Source organism: Schistocerca nitens, chromosome 7, assembly GCF_023898315.1.
Source record: "Schistocerca nitens isolate TAMUIC-IGC-003100 chromosome 7, iqSchNite1.1, whole genome shotgun sequence".
Lineage (NCBI taxonomy): Eukaryota > Metazoa > Arthropoda > Insecta > Orthoptera > Acrididae > Schistocerca > Schistocerca nitens.
Window position 1 is genome coordinate 161,577,037 of NC_064620.1, and position 14,591 is coordinate 161,591,627.

The 14,591-nt window shown below is 43.2% G+C and overlaps 1 protein-coding gene across 1 annotated transcript in view; it reads right to left on the reverse strand.

Moving 5' to 3' along the window:
- Window positions 1-14,591, reverse strand: part of LOC126195516 (protein CBFA2T3-like) — a 185,719-nt gene that overhangs the window by 19,040 nt on the left and 152,088 nt on the right. Inside the window, exon 3 of the mRNA XM_049934143.1 lies at window positions 7,380-7,584. Coding sequence (XP_049790100.1) covers window positions 7,380-7,584 — 205 coding nt within the window. The remainder of the gene's footprint in view (window positions 1-7,379; window positions 7,585-14,591) is intronic.

The window sequence follows — 14,591 nt, forward strand, 5'->3', positions numbered from 1 at the left end:
CCAACCACTGCTTCCCTTTCATGCCCCTCGACTCTTATAACTGCCATCTGGTTTCTGTACAAATTGTAAATAGCCTTTCGCTCCCTGTATTTTACCCCTGCCACCTTCAGAATTTGAAAGAGAGTATTCCAGTTAACGTTGTCAAAAGCTTTCTCTAAGTCTACAAATGCTAGAAACGTAGGTTTGCCTTTTCTTAATTTTTCTTCTAAGATAAGTCGTAAGGTTAGTATTGCCTCACGTGTTCCAACATTTCTACGGAATCCAAACTGATCTTCCCCGAGGTCCGCTTCTACCAGTTTTTCCATTCGTCTGTAAACAATTCACGTTAGTATGTTGCAGCTGTGACTTATTAAACTGATAGTTCGGTAATTTTCACATCTGTCAACACCTGCTTTCTTTGGGATTGGAATTATTATATTCTTCTTGAAGTCTGTGGGTATTTCGCCTGTCTCATACATCTTGCTCACCAGATGGTAGAGTTTTGTCATGACTGGCTCTACCAAGGCCATCAGTAGTTCTAATGGAATGTTGTCTACTCCCGGGGCCTTGTTTCGACTCAGGTCTTTCAGTGCTCTGTCAAACTCTTCACGCAGTATCTTATCTCCCATTTCATCTTCATCTACATCCTCTTCCATTTCCATAATATTGTCCTCAAGTACATCGCCCTTGTATAAACCCTCTATATACTCCTTCCACCTTTCTGCCTTCCCTTCTTTGCTTAGAACTGGGTTGCCATCTGAGCTCTTGATATTCATACAAGTGGTTCTCTTCTCTCCAAAGGTCTCTTTAATTTTCCTGTAGGCAGTATCTATCTTACCCCTAGTGAGACAAGCCTCTACATCATTACCATCTGAACTTAATATTAAGAATATAGGGCAAACAAAGGAAATGTTTAATACAACTTTCTAATTAAACTTGAAGGTCAAGCGAGTGTTCTTTTCATAGAGCTTTTTGTAGTAGTTACAATATATGCTTTGGGAGTCCTAGAACTGACATTTGTTGAGAATTAGGAGACAGGTTGAAGGCAGAGAAGCGTTATTGTGGTAGAACAAAGAGTACATAGTTTGAAGGTGGGACATTTTCTGATTTATTGCATCAGGATAAAAAGAGATTGTTGATATATATTTTAACTGTTAGAAAAACATGTTGCTTACAAAACTTTTAGATCAAGCTGTTTATTTTACTAGGCAGTATAATTTCTCCAATTGTGCTAAGTGACTGGCAATTCAAAAGCACTTTTGTCTTAGCCAAATGTTCACTCTTATTGATGGAACAAAACTTAGCACCCAGAGAGTTCAAATGAGATAGCAAGCGTTGTATATCACACACTTATGTAGACACATATGCATGGATTAAATATAGTGAGATTGGTTGCAGATGGTTGCTGCCGTCAAACCGAAGATGTGAATATGTTCACCATGATTAGTAAATGGATTCATTCAGAGCCCCCTTTTAACATAAAGGAAGTGGAAGTAATTTTTCCATTTACAGGTCACTCATACCACCTAATAGAGTTTTTGCAAGGATAGAAAATTTTTTTTGAGAAAGATAGGATTTACAGTCAGTGCAAAAGTTTCTGTATCACAAAAACTTTGTCCTCAAGATTTTTCTGTATAACGTCATTCCAAAGAAAAGTGTACAACATTCCTGTTGATAAAGTTGAAGAACTGGAGCAGTGAATTGTACAGTCTTGCCCAGATTTGCGAGTTGGTCTTGGAATGTTTGAAAGAATTCATAACTCAACAGCAGAGATGAGTATATTATTGCCTCCAAGTGTTTGAATAAACAGGGAAGAGCCGGCCGCGGTGGTCTCGCGGTTAAGGCGCTCAGTCCGGAACCGTGTGACTGCTACGGTCGCAGGTTCGAATCCTGCCTCAGGCATGGATGTGTGTGATGTCTTTAGGTTAGTTAGGTTTAAGTAGTTCTAAGTTCTAGGGGACTGATGACCACAGATGTTAAGTCCCATAGTGCTCAGAGCCATTTGAAACAGGGAAGATTCCAGAATGAGATTTTCACTCTGCAGCAGAGTGTGCACTGATATGAAACTTCCTGGCAGATTAAAACTGTGTGCCCAACCGAGACTCGAACTTGGGACCTTTGCCTTTCGCGGGCAAGTGCTCTACCATCTGAGCTACTGAAGCACAACTCATGCCCGGTCCCCACAGCTTTACTTCTGCCAGTATCTCGTCGCCTACCTTCCAAACTTTACAGAAGCTCTCCTGCGAACCTAGCAGAACTAGCACTCCTGAAAGAAAGGATATTGCGGAGACATGGCTAGCCACAGCCTGGAGGATGTTTCCAGAATGAGATTTTCACTCTGCAGCGGAGTGTGCGCTGATATGAAACTTCCTGGCAGATTAAAACTTGTGCAATATCCTTTCTTTCAGGAGTGCTAGTTCTGCAGGTTCGTAGGAGAGCTTCTGTAAATTTTGGAAGGTAGGAGACGAGATACTGGCAGAAGTAAAGCTGTGAGGACCGGGCGTGAGTCGTGCTTCATAACCGCTCATTTGTGGACCCATGTTTACTGGAACAGTTTTGCTTCTTATCGTGTCTTACACACCCATGCCAGTTTTTTCAGTAATTATGATACACCGTTTATACAAATTTTGTTCTTTGACACCTCTGATGCCCCTCTCAATTCAGTGCCCCTCTGAGCTTGGTCTCCCACATGGCTGCTTCTGTTTGCTTGGACCTTAAACCAGCCATGAGCATACTATGTTCTGTTAATAACTATATCTTTCATTTCTTTCAGAGTCTCTGTTAATCTGAGCTTATAATTTGGTTTCTGTATCACAGGCTTACAGATGGTAGGTTGGTCACAATGCTTGATAATGAAGAAATAAAAAAAATATTGTGATCAATACTTATGATTTACATTGACAGAAAAAAATTGTGACAACAAAAAATAATACAGAGCAATGCAATTTCAGGAACAGATTTGTCTAGGTAGCATATTTAAATGATTAACATTGCAAGTTTATGTGTTAATGTAAGTGCAAGAAAGCCATTGAAAATGTGAAATGCGGTACATTAGTAACCTATGTAATGGTCAGAATATTGAATGAAAGCATGGAAACACGCATGCATTGTGTTGTATGGGCGCTGGATGTCAGTTTGTGGGATAGAGTTCCATGCCTGTTGCACTTAGTCAGTCAATATGGGAATGATTAATGCTATTTGTGGATGATGTTGGAGTTGTTGTCTGTTGGTGTTCCACATATGCGCAATTGGAGACAGGTCTGGTGATCGAGCAGGCAACAACATGTCGACACTGTAGAGTATGATGGGTTACAACAGTTGTATGCGGGTGAGCCTTATCTTGTTGGGAAACACCCCCTGGAGTGCTGTTCTTCAATGGCAGCACAGGAGGTGAAATCACTAAATTGATGTGTAATTTTGCAGTAAGTGTGCAAGGGATAATGACGACAGTGCTCCAATTGTCGTATGAAATCACACCCAGATCATAACTCCAGGTGCAGGGCCACTACGTCTAGAACACAGACAAGTTGGTTGCTGGCCCTCAGCTGGAATCCTCCTAACCAACACACCCAGCCATCACTGGCACTGAGGCAGAACTGGCTTTCATTAGAAAACACAACAGATCTAAACCATACCCTTCAATGAGTCCTTGGCTGACACTACTGAAGTCACAGATGGTGGTGGTTTGGGGTCATTGGAATGCATGCTACAGGGCATCTCTCCTGAAGCTGTCTTTGAAGTAACAAATTTATAGCAGTTCCTCATGTACTATGATGCCAACTGCAGCTCAAATTGCTGCTGTGGATGCAGTACAATGGAGCAGAACCATACACTGAACATGATGGTCTCCGTCTTAGTAGTGTCACTTGGCCATCCAGAGTCCCGTCTCCTTCTGACCACACATTCTTGTAACTACTGTCGCCTGCAATCATGACCAATGACTACATTCCTTCTAAGTCTTTCTGCAATCTTGCAGAATGATCATCCACCTTCTCAAAGACCTCATTCAAACTCAGTTGGCTGCTGATAATGGTGTCTTTGTCATCTTAAAGGCATTCTTGACTAACATCAACACACCACATCCTATCTCAAAGGTAACACCCATGACCATTACAGCATGTATAGCAAACCTGATTTGCATCTCCATAGTAGTGCTATTAGTGCCACTCTTGTGTGACTGGCATGAAATTTGAGTGGACATTATCTTTCAGATGTAGAAACACCCTAACCAACTTTCGTTTATCTCACAAAACTCACCTTGGTGTTGCGATCATTGTTTCTGTCGGTGTACATGTGCTCAACTAAAATGATCAGTGACCTCTCTGAAGAACTGAGGGTATGTCTCAGACACTTCATCTTTAAAGGCAAGGATCAGATGCAGGTTTATGATCAACACGGTGCTAAGGCTGATTCACAGTGGTTGTCAATGGAAAAGAATGGAGTGAAACAGCACCATAAAATGGTACTGTGTTCACACTCGACAGAATGTGGGCATAATGTCATGTCATGCCACTCAGCACACCACATAATAAACAGTGATGGTAAGATCATGAGGGAAAGCCCATCTTTCATAAAGTATGAATACCGTACCAGTAACTGGTGGTAGAGTTTTCTGACAGCTGTATCAGTACACATAACAATACAACACTGCAGCTCCTCTGGCTGGGTGCATTCAAGGGTGTCATAAAGCCCCTGCATCCTCTCTTGAGGCAAGTTGACCTACAACTGTTATAAACTGGTGCTTGATGTCCTAGATATGGCACTGAGACAGAGTTGGAATCTGAGCTGTCTCAACCATTTTCTATCAGGAACAGATCTGGGGATCTTGTTGGCCACAGGATTCCCTCAATATCATGCAGACAGGTCATAGAGATCCACACCATTTGTGGACGAGCATTGCCTTGTTGAAAAATGACACCACAGTACTTTCATATGATACAAGTCATACCCAGTGGTGCCCCATATCATGACACCAGGAGCAACACCACTGTTCCTCTCCAAAACACTGTAAGAAAGAGACCTCTCCTTAGGTCACCACTATACTTGTCGACTATGTTCATCCAGAGTAGTGCAGGACAGCGATTCATCGCTGAACACAACACAGGGCCTTTCATCAGCAGTCCATGCTTCCTGGTCACAGCACCACTCCATTACACTGCTGTTTGTGTAGTGGTGTTAATGGCAGCCTCCGCCTAGGACAGTAATTCCCTTGTTTGTCTGCTGCTCGTCTCCAACCGACGGTGCAGGATGACACAGGATGTTGCAAGGAATCCATTACTTGTTCTCAGATGGTTGAACCAGATGTGAAGGAGCTACAGTGTGCATGGTGCACAATACATCGATCCTGTCTCTTGGTGATCAGCTGTGATTGACCGGAACCTTCATGATAAGTATGGCTGCCCTCACATTCACATGCAGTCCAACATTGAGCCACTGTCAAATGTGAATGCCTCATAAGCCTAGATATTGCATGATTAAACCAGCCGGCCAAATGGAGACCCACAGTTAAGCATCTTTCAAACCCTGCCAGGTGCTGATAATGTTGTCTCTCATGAATACATGGCATCTACGTGTCCTTCACAGTGATTACTCAACATCTGATGATGTTCACATCACTTATATACACTATCACACAATGATATCATGCAAATGCAGTCTGGTGACCATTCCATTTGTCACAGATAATTGCAACTCTAAACATAGCCTATACACTCAGGTGACAAAAAGTCATGGGATAGCAATATGCACATATACAGGTGGCAGTTGTATCGCATACAAAAGGTGTAAAAGGGCAGTGCATTGACGGAGTTGTCATCTGTACTCAAGCGATTAGTGTGAAAGGTTTTCGATGTGGTTATGGCCGCACAGCGGGAATTAAAAGACTTTCAGTGCAGAATGGTAGCTGGAGCCAGACGCATGGGACATTTCATTTTGGAAATCATTAGGAAATTCAATATTCTCAGATCCATAATGTCAAGAGCATGCCAAGAATACCAAATTTTCAGGCATTACCTCTTCAGACGAACTACACAATGGCTGACAGCCTTTATTTAATGACTGAGAGCAGTGGCGTTTGTGTAAAGTTGTTAGTGCTAAGAGACAAGCAACACTGCGTTAAGTAACCACAGAAATCAATGTGGGGTGTACGACGAACGTATCTGTTAGGACAGCATAACAAAATCTGGCGTTAATGGGCTGTGGCAGCAGACAACTGACGCGAGTGCCTTTGCTAACAACACATTCCCTGAAGTGCCATCCTGGGCTTGTGATCATATCGGTTGGACCGTGGACATCTGGAATATCGTGATCTGGTCAGATGAGGCCTGATTTCACTTGGTAAGAACTGATGGTAGGGTTCGAGTGTGGCACAGACTCCACGAAGCTGTGGGCACAAGTTGTCAACGAGCCACTGTGCAAGCTGCTGGTGGCTCCATAGTGGTGTGGGCTGTGTTTACATGGAGTGGACTGAGACCTCTGGTCAAACTGAATCGATTATTGTCTGGAAATAGTTATGTTTGTCTACTTGTAGGCCATTTGCAGTCATTCATGAACTTCATGTTCCTAAACAATGATGGAATTTTTATGGAAGAAGGAAATGTTTGTGGTATGTTATGGGACTTAACTGTTAAGGTCATCAGTACCTAAGCTTACACACTACTTAACCTAAATTATCCTAAGGACAAACACACACACACACACCCATGCCCGAGGGAGGACTCAAACCTCCACCGGGACCAGCCGCATAGCCTACGACTGCAGTGCCTTAGACCGCTCGGCTAATCCCGTGCGGCAGAATTTTTATGGATGAGGATGTGTCATGTCTGTGGGCAACAGTTGTTCGCGACTGGTTCTGAAGAAGATTCTGGACAATTCGAGCGAATGATATGGCAGCACAGATCACCCGACATTAATTCCATCAAACATTTATGGAACATGATCGAGAGGTCAATTCGTGCACCACCTGCTCCAGCAATACTTTCACAATTGTGGACTGTTATGGAGGCAGCATGGCTCAATATTTATGCAGTGGACTTCCAACAACTTATTGAGTCCATGCTACGTTGGGTTGCTGCACTATGCCAGGCTAAAGTAGACACGACATTACTAGGTATCCCAAGACTTTTGCCAATTCAGTGTGTGTATGCACCGATGGTGTGTGTGTGTATGTATGTGTGTGTGTGTGTGTGTGTGTGTGTGTGTGTGTGTGTGTGTGTACAGTGTTACATTAATATGCTACCAAGTCTTTTGAGTACTTCACTTCTTTTGTCAGTAAGTGCAGATTAATTTCCACTGCTGCCAGACGTGTTGTGCTGGCGGTCTGTGTGTATGCCGCCATGTGAAACGCACTTCCGTCTGCTGTGAATTGACCTCTGTTCAGAATCCTCTGGCGCGGCACTCACCACGTGGATGTTCCGCCACTCGTCGTCACCCCCGGCAACGGAGCCGGGTCCCGAGGAGGCAGACCCCGGTGTGGAGAAGCCGTCGGGTGTGGCGGGGGTGAGGTGCGGGGGCGGCGAGAAGAGCGCTAGGGGGCCCTGTCCGCCCCCGGGCACCCCGCAGGCGCGCTTCGCCGCTGGCACCGCGCACTCCTCGCTCTCGTAGAAGCTACGGCACATCAACGTGTATGCTCACTAAATACTGTAGAACCTTAACTATCCGGCATTATCGAGTGTCTGGCAATGCCGGATTATCAAGGTCTTTTTTAAAACGGGATATAAGCAAAAAATATAGTTTTAACGTTCAAAAATACAATGAAGCGCCAAAGAAACTGGAATAGGCATGCGTCTTCAAATGCAGAGATATGTAAACAGGCAACACCTATATAAGACAACAAGTGTCTGGCGCAGGTGTTACATCAGTTACTGCTGCTACAATGGCAGGTTATCAACATTTATGTGAGTTTGAACCTCGTGTTACAGTCGGCGCACCAGCGTTGGGACACAGCATCTCCGATGTAGCGATGAAGTGGGGATTTTCCCGTACATCCATTTCAGTGCTGGGCCGCCAACATGTGTCAACGTGTGAACCATTCAACGAAACATCACCGATTTGGGCTTTCGGAGACGAAGGCCCACTCGTGTATGATGACTGCACGACACAAAGCTTTACGCCTCACCTGGGCCCGAGACTGGAAATGTGTTGCCTGGTCGGATGAATCTCGTTTCAAATTGTATCGAGCGGATGGACATGTACGGGTGTGGAGACAACCTCATGGAACCTGCGTGTCACCAAGGGACTGTTCAAGCTGGTGAAGTCTCTGTAATGGTGTGGGGCGTGTACAGTTGGAGTGATATGGGACTCCTGATACGTCTAGATATGACTCTCGACAGGTAACACGATCATAATAACCATCCTGTCTGATCATTTGCCCCCGTTCACGTCCATTGTGTATTCCGACGGACTTCGGTGATTCCAGCTGGACAATGCGACACCTCACAGGTTCAGAATTGCTAAAGAGTGGCTCCAGGAACAGTCTTCTGAGTTTAAATACTGGCCACCAAACTCCCCTGACATGAACATTATTGTGCATATCAGAAGAGATCTCCACATCCTCGTACTCTTACCGATTTATGAACAGCCCTGTAGAATTCATGGTGTCGATTCCCTCCAGCACTCCTTCAGACATTACTTGAGTCCATGCCACGTCGTGTTGCGGTACTTCTGCGTGCTCGCGGGGGGCTCTACACGATATTGGGCAGGTCTACCAGTTTTCTTTGGCTCTTCAGTGTAGGTACACTAACTTATTTATCAAAAACACAGGTGGAACTATAGTATAAAACATTAAGGTGTGTATTGCTTTAATGAAAAACCAAAATTGAATGCGAAGTCGAATGCAGTACTCCTCTATTTAAATAGTTAAAGGCTTAAAGCGTTAGAAAAGTTCGATATCTTCAATGATTTCTTGTACGCCGATTACGAAGTAAACTAAGCACCGCTGTTTTGATCAGATTAAGAAGAAGCTAATTAACAGTAATTATTACTAAGAATTTGGTGCAATTAATTATCTCTAGGGACACCTCAGGGCGTGGAATATGTCGGATTAGTATTTGCAACTGAATGTCTAATTGAAATTTTCTCCTACGCTTTTAGATTTTCTTATTTGCAGAAACGTTAACGTGTTTTTAGATTGTGCTATTTTCTTAACAAAAACTGTTATGAAGTGCAAATTCATAACTTCAGAAGCGTTGTATTGTTGAATCTTCGCAGGATCATATCGTCAGCCAACTCTTCTTCAAAAGCTAAATTTCTGACAATGTCGATCCATTCCAACTTCTATGCTGAAAACGCATTCTGTTCATCAGCTGATGCAGAATTCTTCAGCCATACAATTTTCGAGTGATCAGTTATTGACTCATCATCATCTACACCGGTTTCCATCTCGACCTCGTCGACCGGTTTTATGCCATAGTTATATGCAGGCCCCGTGCAAAGTTGTATTTTTCTCAAAGGTCCTACCAATTGCCGCCGTGAAAATAGCGTCTTTAATGTTAAAACAGCGCTGGAACTCGCTGCATTCTGAGCTTAGCACCTTCTGCACAAACATTCCTCTGCACCAGTACTTGAAATTCTGTATGGCTCCTTGGTCCATGAGTTGAAATAGTGACCTAACAATGTCAGAAAGATATGTGCGGAAAATTTTACCTGGCACAAGCTCTGATTCCGGAAAGTGAACTCTGAAATTGTCAACGATGAGAACCGCCTTAGAGTTTGTAGGTAGAACTATTTTTTCGAAAATTTCCTTCATATCTGGGACGAAATGGTAAAAGAACCAGTCTCTGAACAACCCGACTTTCATCCAGGCATTAGTCTGTGCATCGTAAGCAACTGGTATATGCGTCACAATTTTTAGAGGTCAAGGTTTTTGATATTTCCCAGTCAAAATGGCAGTTTACCATCGCCTGAAGCATTTCCATATGCTACGTCAGTTATTCTTTCTACATTTATCCTTTGCCCTGGGCTCCTCAGCTCCCGCTAGGGCTGAATTTGGAAAAGACCGCCATAACAGGCCAGTCTCATCAGCGCCGAACTAAAAATGAGCGAAAATTTCTGATGCGTGCCAGACTATCGGGTCTGGGGGATTATCGAGTGTCAGATTATCGTGGTCTTACTGTACCTTTTGACCATCAACAATGCGACACCGTTAGGAACTCAAACTGGTGCGAAGTCTTCTACAAACTGAGATATGCAAAGTAGGTAAGAGTGAAGTCCATGGGCATCACCTTCGGGGTTATACAAGGGTGACCCCGCATAAATTTATTTATAAAGTAGTATCAATTTTTTAAAATCTTAGTTAACAAAAGATGACACCGCTGAACGAATACATCCAATCTTAACTAATTACACGTATTAAAAGCTTTCGTGCGGTAAAAATTAGTCGTTTGCAGGATTTACTAACATGCCAGAGTAAAACAAATCCATTTGTATAATTTACTAAACAGACAATATTCCAAGTTTTAATTAATTTTGTTAATACGACAACGACTGATGAAGGAGCGGGTTGGATTTGCATGAATCCGCTTGGTTTTGCTGTACCAAGGTTATTTAAAAGGGTGCCGTACGTTTGGAGGGGGTTGGCCACGAGGTAGGCATCTACAACCGAAAGCCACGCGACAACCACAGCCCGTTGTTAGTAATAAAGTTATTATCAGTGTACGTGTCAAGAGAAATTGCTATGAAGAGAGTTCAAGGCAATTCATCAATACTGTCCTATATATAAAGGCAAAGGAATGACGGTAATACGAAATCAATTCCAATTCACTCAATTTTACCGCAACAATGCAGTAGACCACCTTGTTGATAGGAATTTCCTGAACTGATCTAAATATTGTATGTAGCCTGTTGTATTCTACACAAATTATTTTTCCTTGGTTCTTCCCCACTAAAAGTTTTATTATAAACATTCATTTTACTGGTTGCGATTTCGCCCGCATTACTCAGTAGAATAAATAGTTTTTGGATAGTATTCTTGTAAAGTCAATAGGTTTCCAGCGTCCTCCATGTTTTAAAAGCATGCGTCTGTATTTTAAACTACTAAATACATTGTGTTTTCTGGTGTACTATTTTTACTTTCTTGAACTTATACACTGTTTAAAAATGTAGATGTCTTCGTCTCTTCCTGTTTCATTCAATCGACTGAGGCGACATTTTGAATGAAGGAAGCTTTTATACAGGGTGACAATTATTGAACGGTATGAAATAAAATCATCATAACTTCTGAAGGGTTTGCGTTAGGACGTTCAAACTGCACCATTGGCCACGGGACATTATGGGAATTACTATGGTTTGGTTTAGCGAAGTGGCCCACTTTCATTTGAATGGTTTCGTCAATAAGCAAATTTGGCGATGAGAACCCGCATTGCGCGATCGAGAAGTTTCTTCACCCTCAACGGGTGGCTGCCGTGTGCAATGTCAAATGGTTCAAATGGCTCTGAGGACTATGGGACTTAACTTCTGTGGTCATCAGTCCCCTAGAACTTCGAACTACTTAAACCTAACTAACCTAAGGACATCACGCACACCCATGCCCGAGGCAGGATTCGAACCTGCGACCGTAGCGGTCACGCGGTTCCAGACTGAAGCGCCCAGATCCGCACGGCCACACCGGCCGGCTGTGCAATGCCCATTCACGGAATAATCGGTGCGATGGCACGGTGAGTACCGAACAGTACGTGAAGGTTTTGGAAGATGATTTCATCCTGATTATCCAAAGCGATCCTGAGTTCGGCAAGATGTGGTTCATGCAAGACGGAGCTCGACCCCACCGAAGCAGGAGAGTGTTTAATATCCTGGAGAAGCACTTTGGTGACCGCATTATAGCTCTGGGGTAACCAGGGGCCACTGGCATGGGCGTCGATTGGCCACCATATTTTCCAGGTCTGAACACATGCCACTCCTTTTTGTGGGGCTATATTGAAACAAGGTGTACAGCAATAACACCAAAACCATTTCTGAGCTGAAAACAGCCATTCAGGAGGTCACTTACAGCATCGATGTTCCGACACTTCAGCGGGTCATGCAGGATTTCGCTACTCGTCTGTGCCACATCATCGCCACTGGTGGCAGGCACATCGAACCTGTCATAACTTAAATCCGAATGTCTATAGTGACACGGATCTCCGTGCCGGCACGTTCCCAGGAGCTCAGTCCGTCAGTTCACCTGATGATGGCGACATGTATGATCGCCGAAATATTGTGCCCGTTGGACACTGTAGACCGGCAGCACACCCGTGGATATTTTGATTATCAAATACGCCGGGAGAAACTCAAGAATCACGTCTATAGTGGCGTTTACTCGTTGAATAAACTGTGTGCACGCTGTAGTTTGTAACTAATTTACGTTTTTTTCATATAGTTCAATAACTGTCAACCTGTATATGGAAATAACTTGGAGGACTACTGCCGTTTCGTTTAGGACGTACACACACACACACACACACACACACACACACACACACACATTGTCAATAAATTTATAAGCTAAAATTACATAAGTTCTAAAAACTCGGTAATCGCATTATGTATTTTAGTCCAGGCTTGCACTGGCGCGCCTTAGTAGTTTTCAGTGGCATTGAAGTATACGGCCTGAGGCGTCGAGAAAGCACCATAAGGTGCTTTTTCCAAGGGGATCTTCCGTTTGGATTACCTTGTGCTCCATACCCTACCTATTGAGTCGCCCCCCCTCCCCCCCCCCTTCCCCTCACGACAGTAATCTAGCGCTGGAGCGCCCGTGGTAAGGTTATGTACATCCTGTGTATGAGGAATGATTACGCAGCGTGTTTCTCTTTAAAAATGAATTGCATTTGACTGTTGGTTGTATTGTGAGAAGACCAATTGTTTGTTGTATTGTGAGAAGACCAGGATGCAATCTGTATGTCGCCGGGGATTGTGGTATTGGATCATGACAGCCCACCCCCACTCTCCGACATAAAAACTTTTCAATAAAAGCGCTTATATTTTTACATAAATCAGTTTCCAAAGTTCTCAGCTTGCTTTCCGCGAATAAAGTAGTATGAAAACTAAGTTCCTAAAGAAAAAGAACTACAGAAATTAGAAGCTATGTTTAGCACAGAGTACTTCTCAATTATTTGGTGAAGGTTTGTCCACGTTGATGGGCTCGCGAGCTAACCGGTTGCAGGGAAAACTCCAGTCAGGAAAATGTGCACATTCGAAGGCTGATCGTATCTGCCGTCGACAACAAATCTGATACGGTTCGTGAATCGACACGTAGAACCGGCAAATCATAGTAAGTTGAGTAATCGAAGAGAAAAAGGAAAAGACCCTCCACTAAGGAGGAAATAACAGGTTACTTCTTAAGAACTGTTGGAAATGACTTAAAAAACAGCGTTCCTCTCATTTAGATGATCGCATAGACGTAGTCTGCAGAACTGTATTCACAATCATAGGGAGAAGTGAAATACCGATAATGGTGGTAGCACACTTAGGTTTACATCGTGTAGATTAAGACGCAGTCAAGGTGGGGGGAGCCTATTGTGTAATACCTCTTAAATCAGTTTCACTACAAATGTACTTCTCAATACTTTCCTACAAATACTTTTCAAATGGTGTATTTATGTGACCTGCAATTTCGAATCCAAGCAAACAATTACTATCCCGGGCACGTATTTGTTTCAGTTCTGTGAGTCAGTCTCGCCCTTCCCGCTCGCTCTGTCAATCTCTTCCGCCCCCCCTCCACTCTGTCCATTTCATTCTCCCCCTCTTCCCTTACGCCTTCTTCACTCCCATTCTTTGTCCATCTCCTCCTGCTCCTCAGTCCACCTGCTACTCCCCTTCTCTCTGTTAATATCCCCCTCGCCCTCTTTCTGTCTCCTCTTTCCTTTCTACATCCATCTGCTCCCACCCCCCACCTCTCCCATTCCATCTCCTCTTCCGTTTCTCTGTCCATCTCCCCACCTACTCTCTCTGTGCCGTACAATGGCATAATTTTGTAGGTACATTCATCTGGATACTGTCTGCTAAATGCGTTGCGAATAGAGTTATTATCAAAGAAGTAATAAATTCAAACATCATGCACGATGCGGCAGTTTTTCACGCGTCCCACTGTTTATGATGTCATATATCGTGAACTATGTGCCGTAAAATGATATAATTTTGCACGGATATTCAGTGCTAAACGTGAACACTGTCTGCAAAATGTGAACTGAATACAGTTAGCAGTAAAGTCATGCCTGATGCAATAGTTTTACTGCACGAATAGCGTAAATGTAGTTAGTGATAAACTTTTACCGTTTCATCATTTTGTGGGGGCTGTAAGCAAGGAAAATTTTCGTATGGGCCTGAAATTATTTGTTTGGTTTGTGGGGCGCTAAAATTATTTGTAAAACTTGTTTTAAGTTACTACGTGCTCTCGTTCTCAAATACTGGCAGCTATAAGTTATACAACGTGTACATTATGCAATTAGTTGTATGGAAGTATGGATTAAACACATTGAAGATTGTATAAGCATTGTATTCATTACTCTGAATCGTATCCAGCACGTATAAACCAAGAAGGTCATTTTCACATATACGATGAAGTTCAAGAGTCAAATAGTAAATAGCTTTTTCCAAAGGATAAATATTTTTCACTAATTCGCGTGATGTTCTTCAAATCA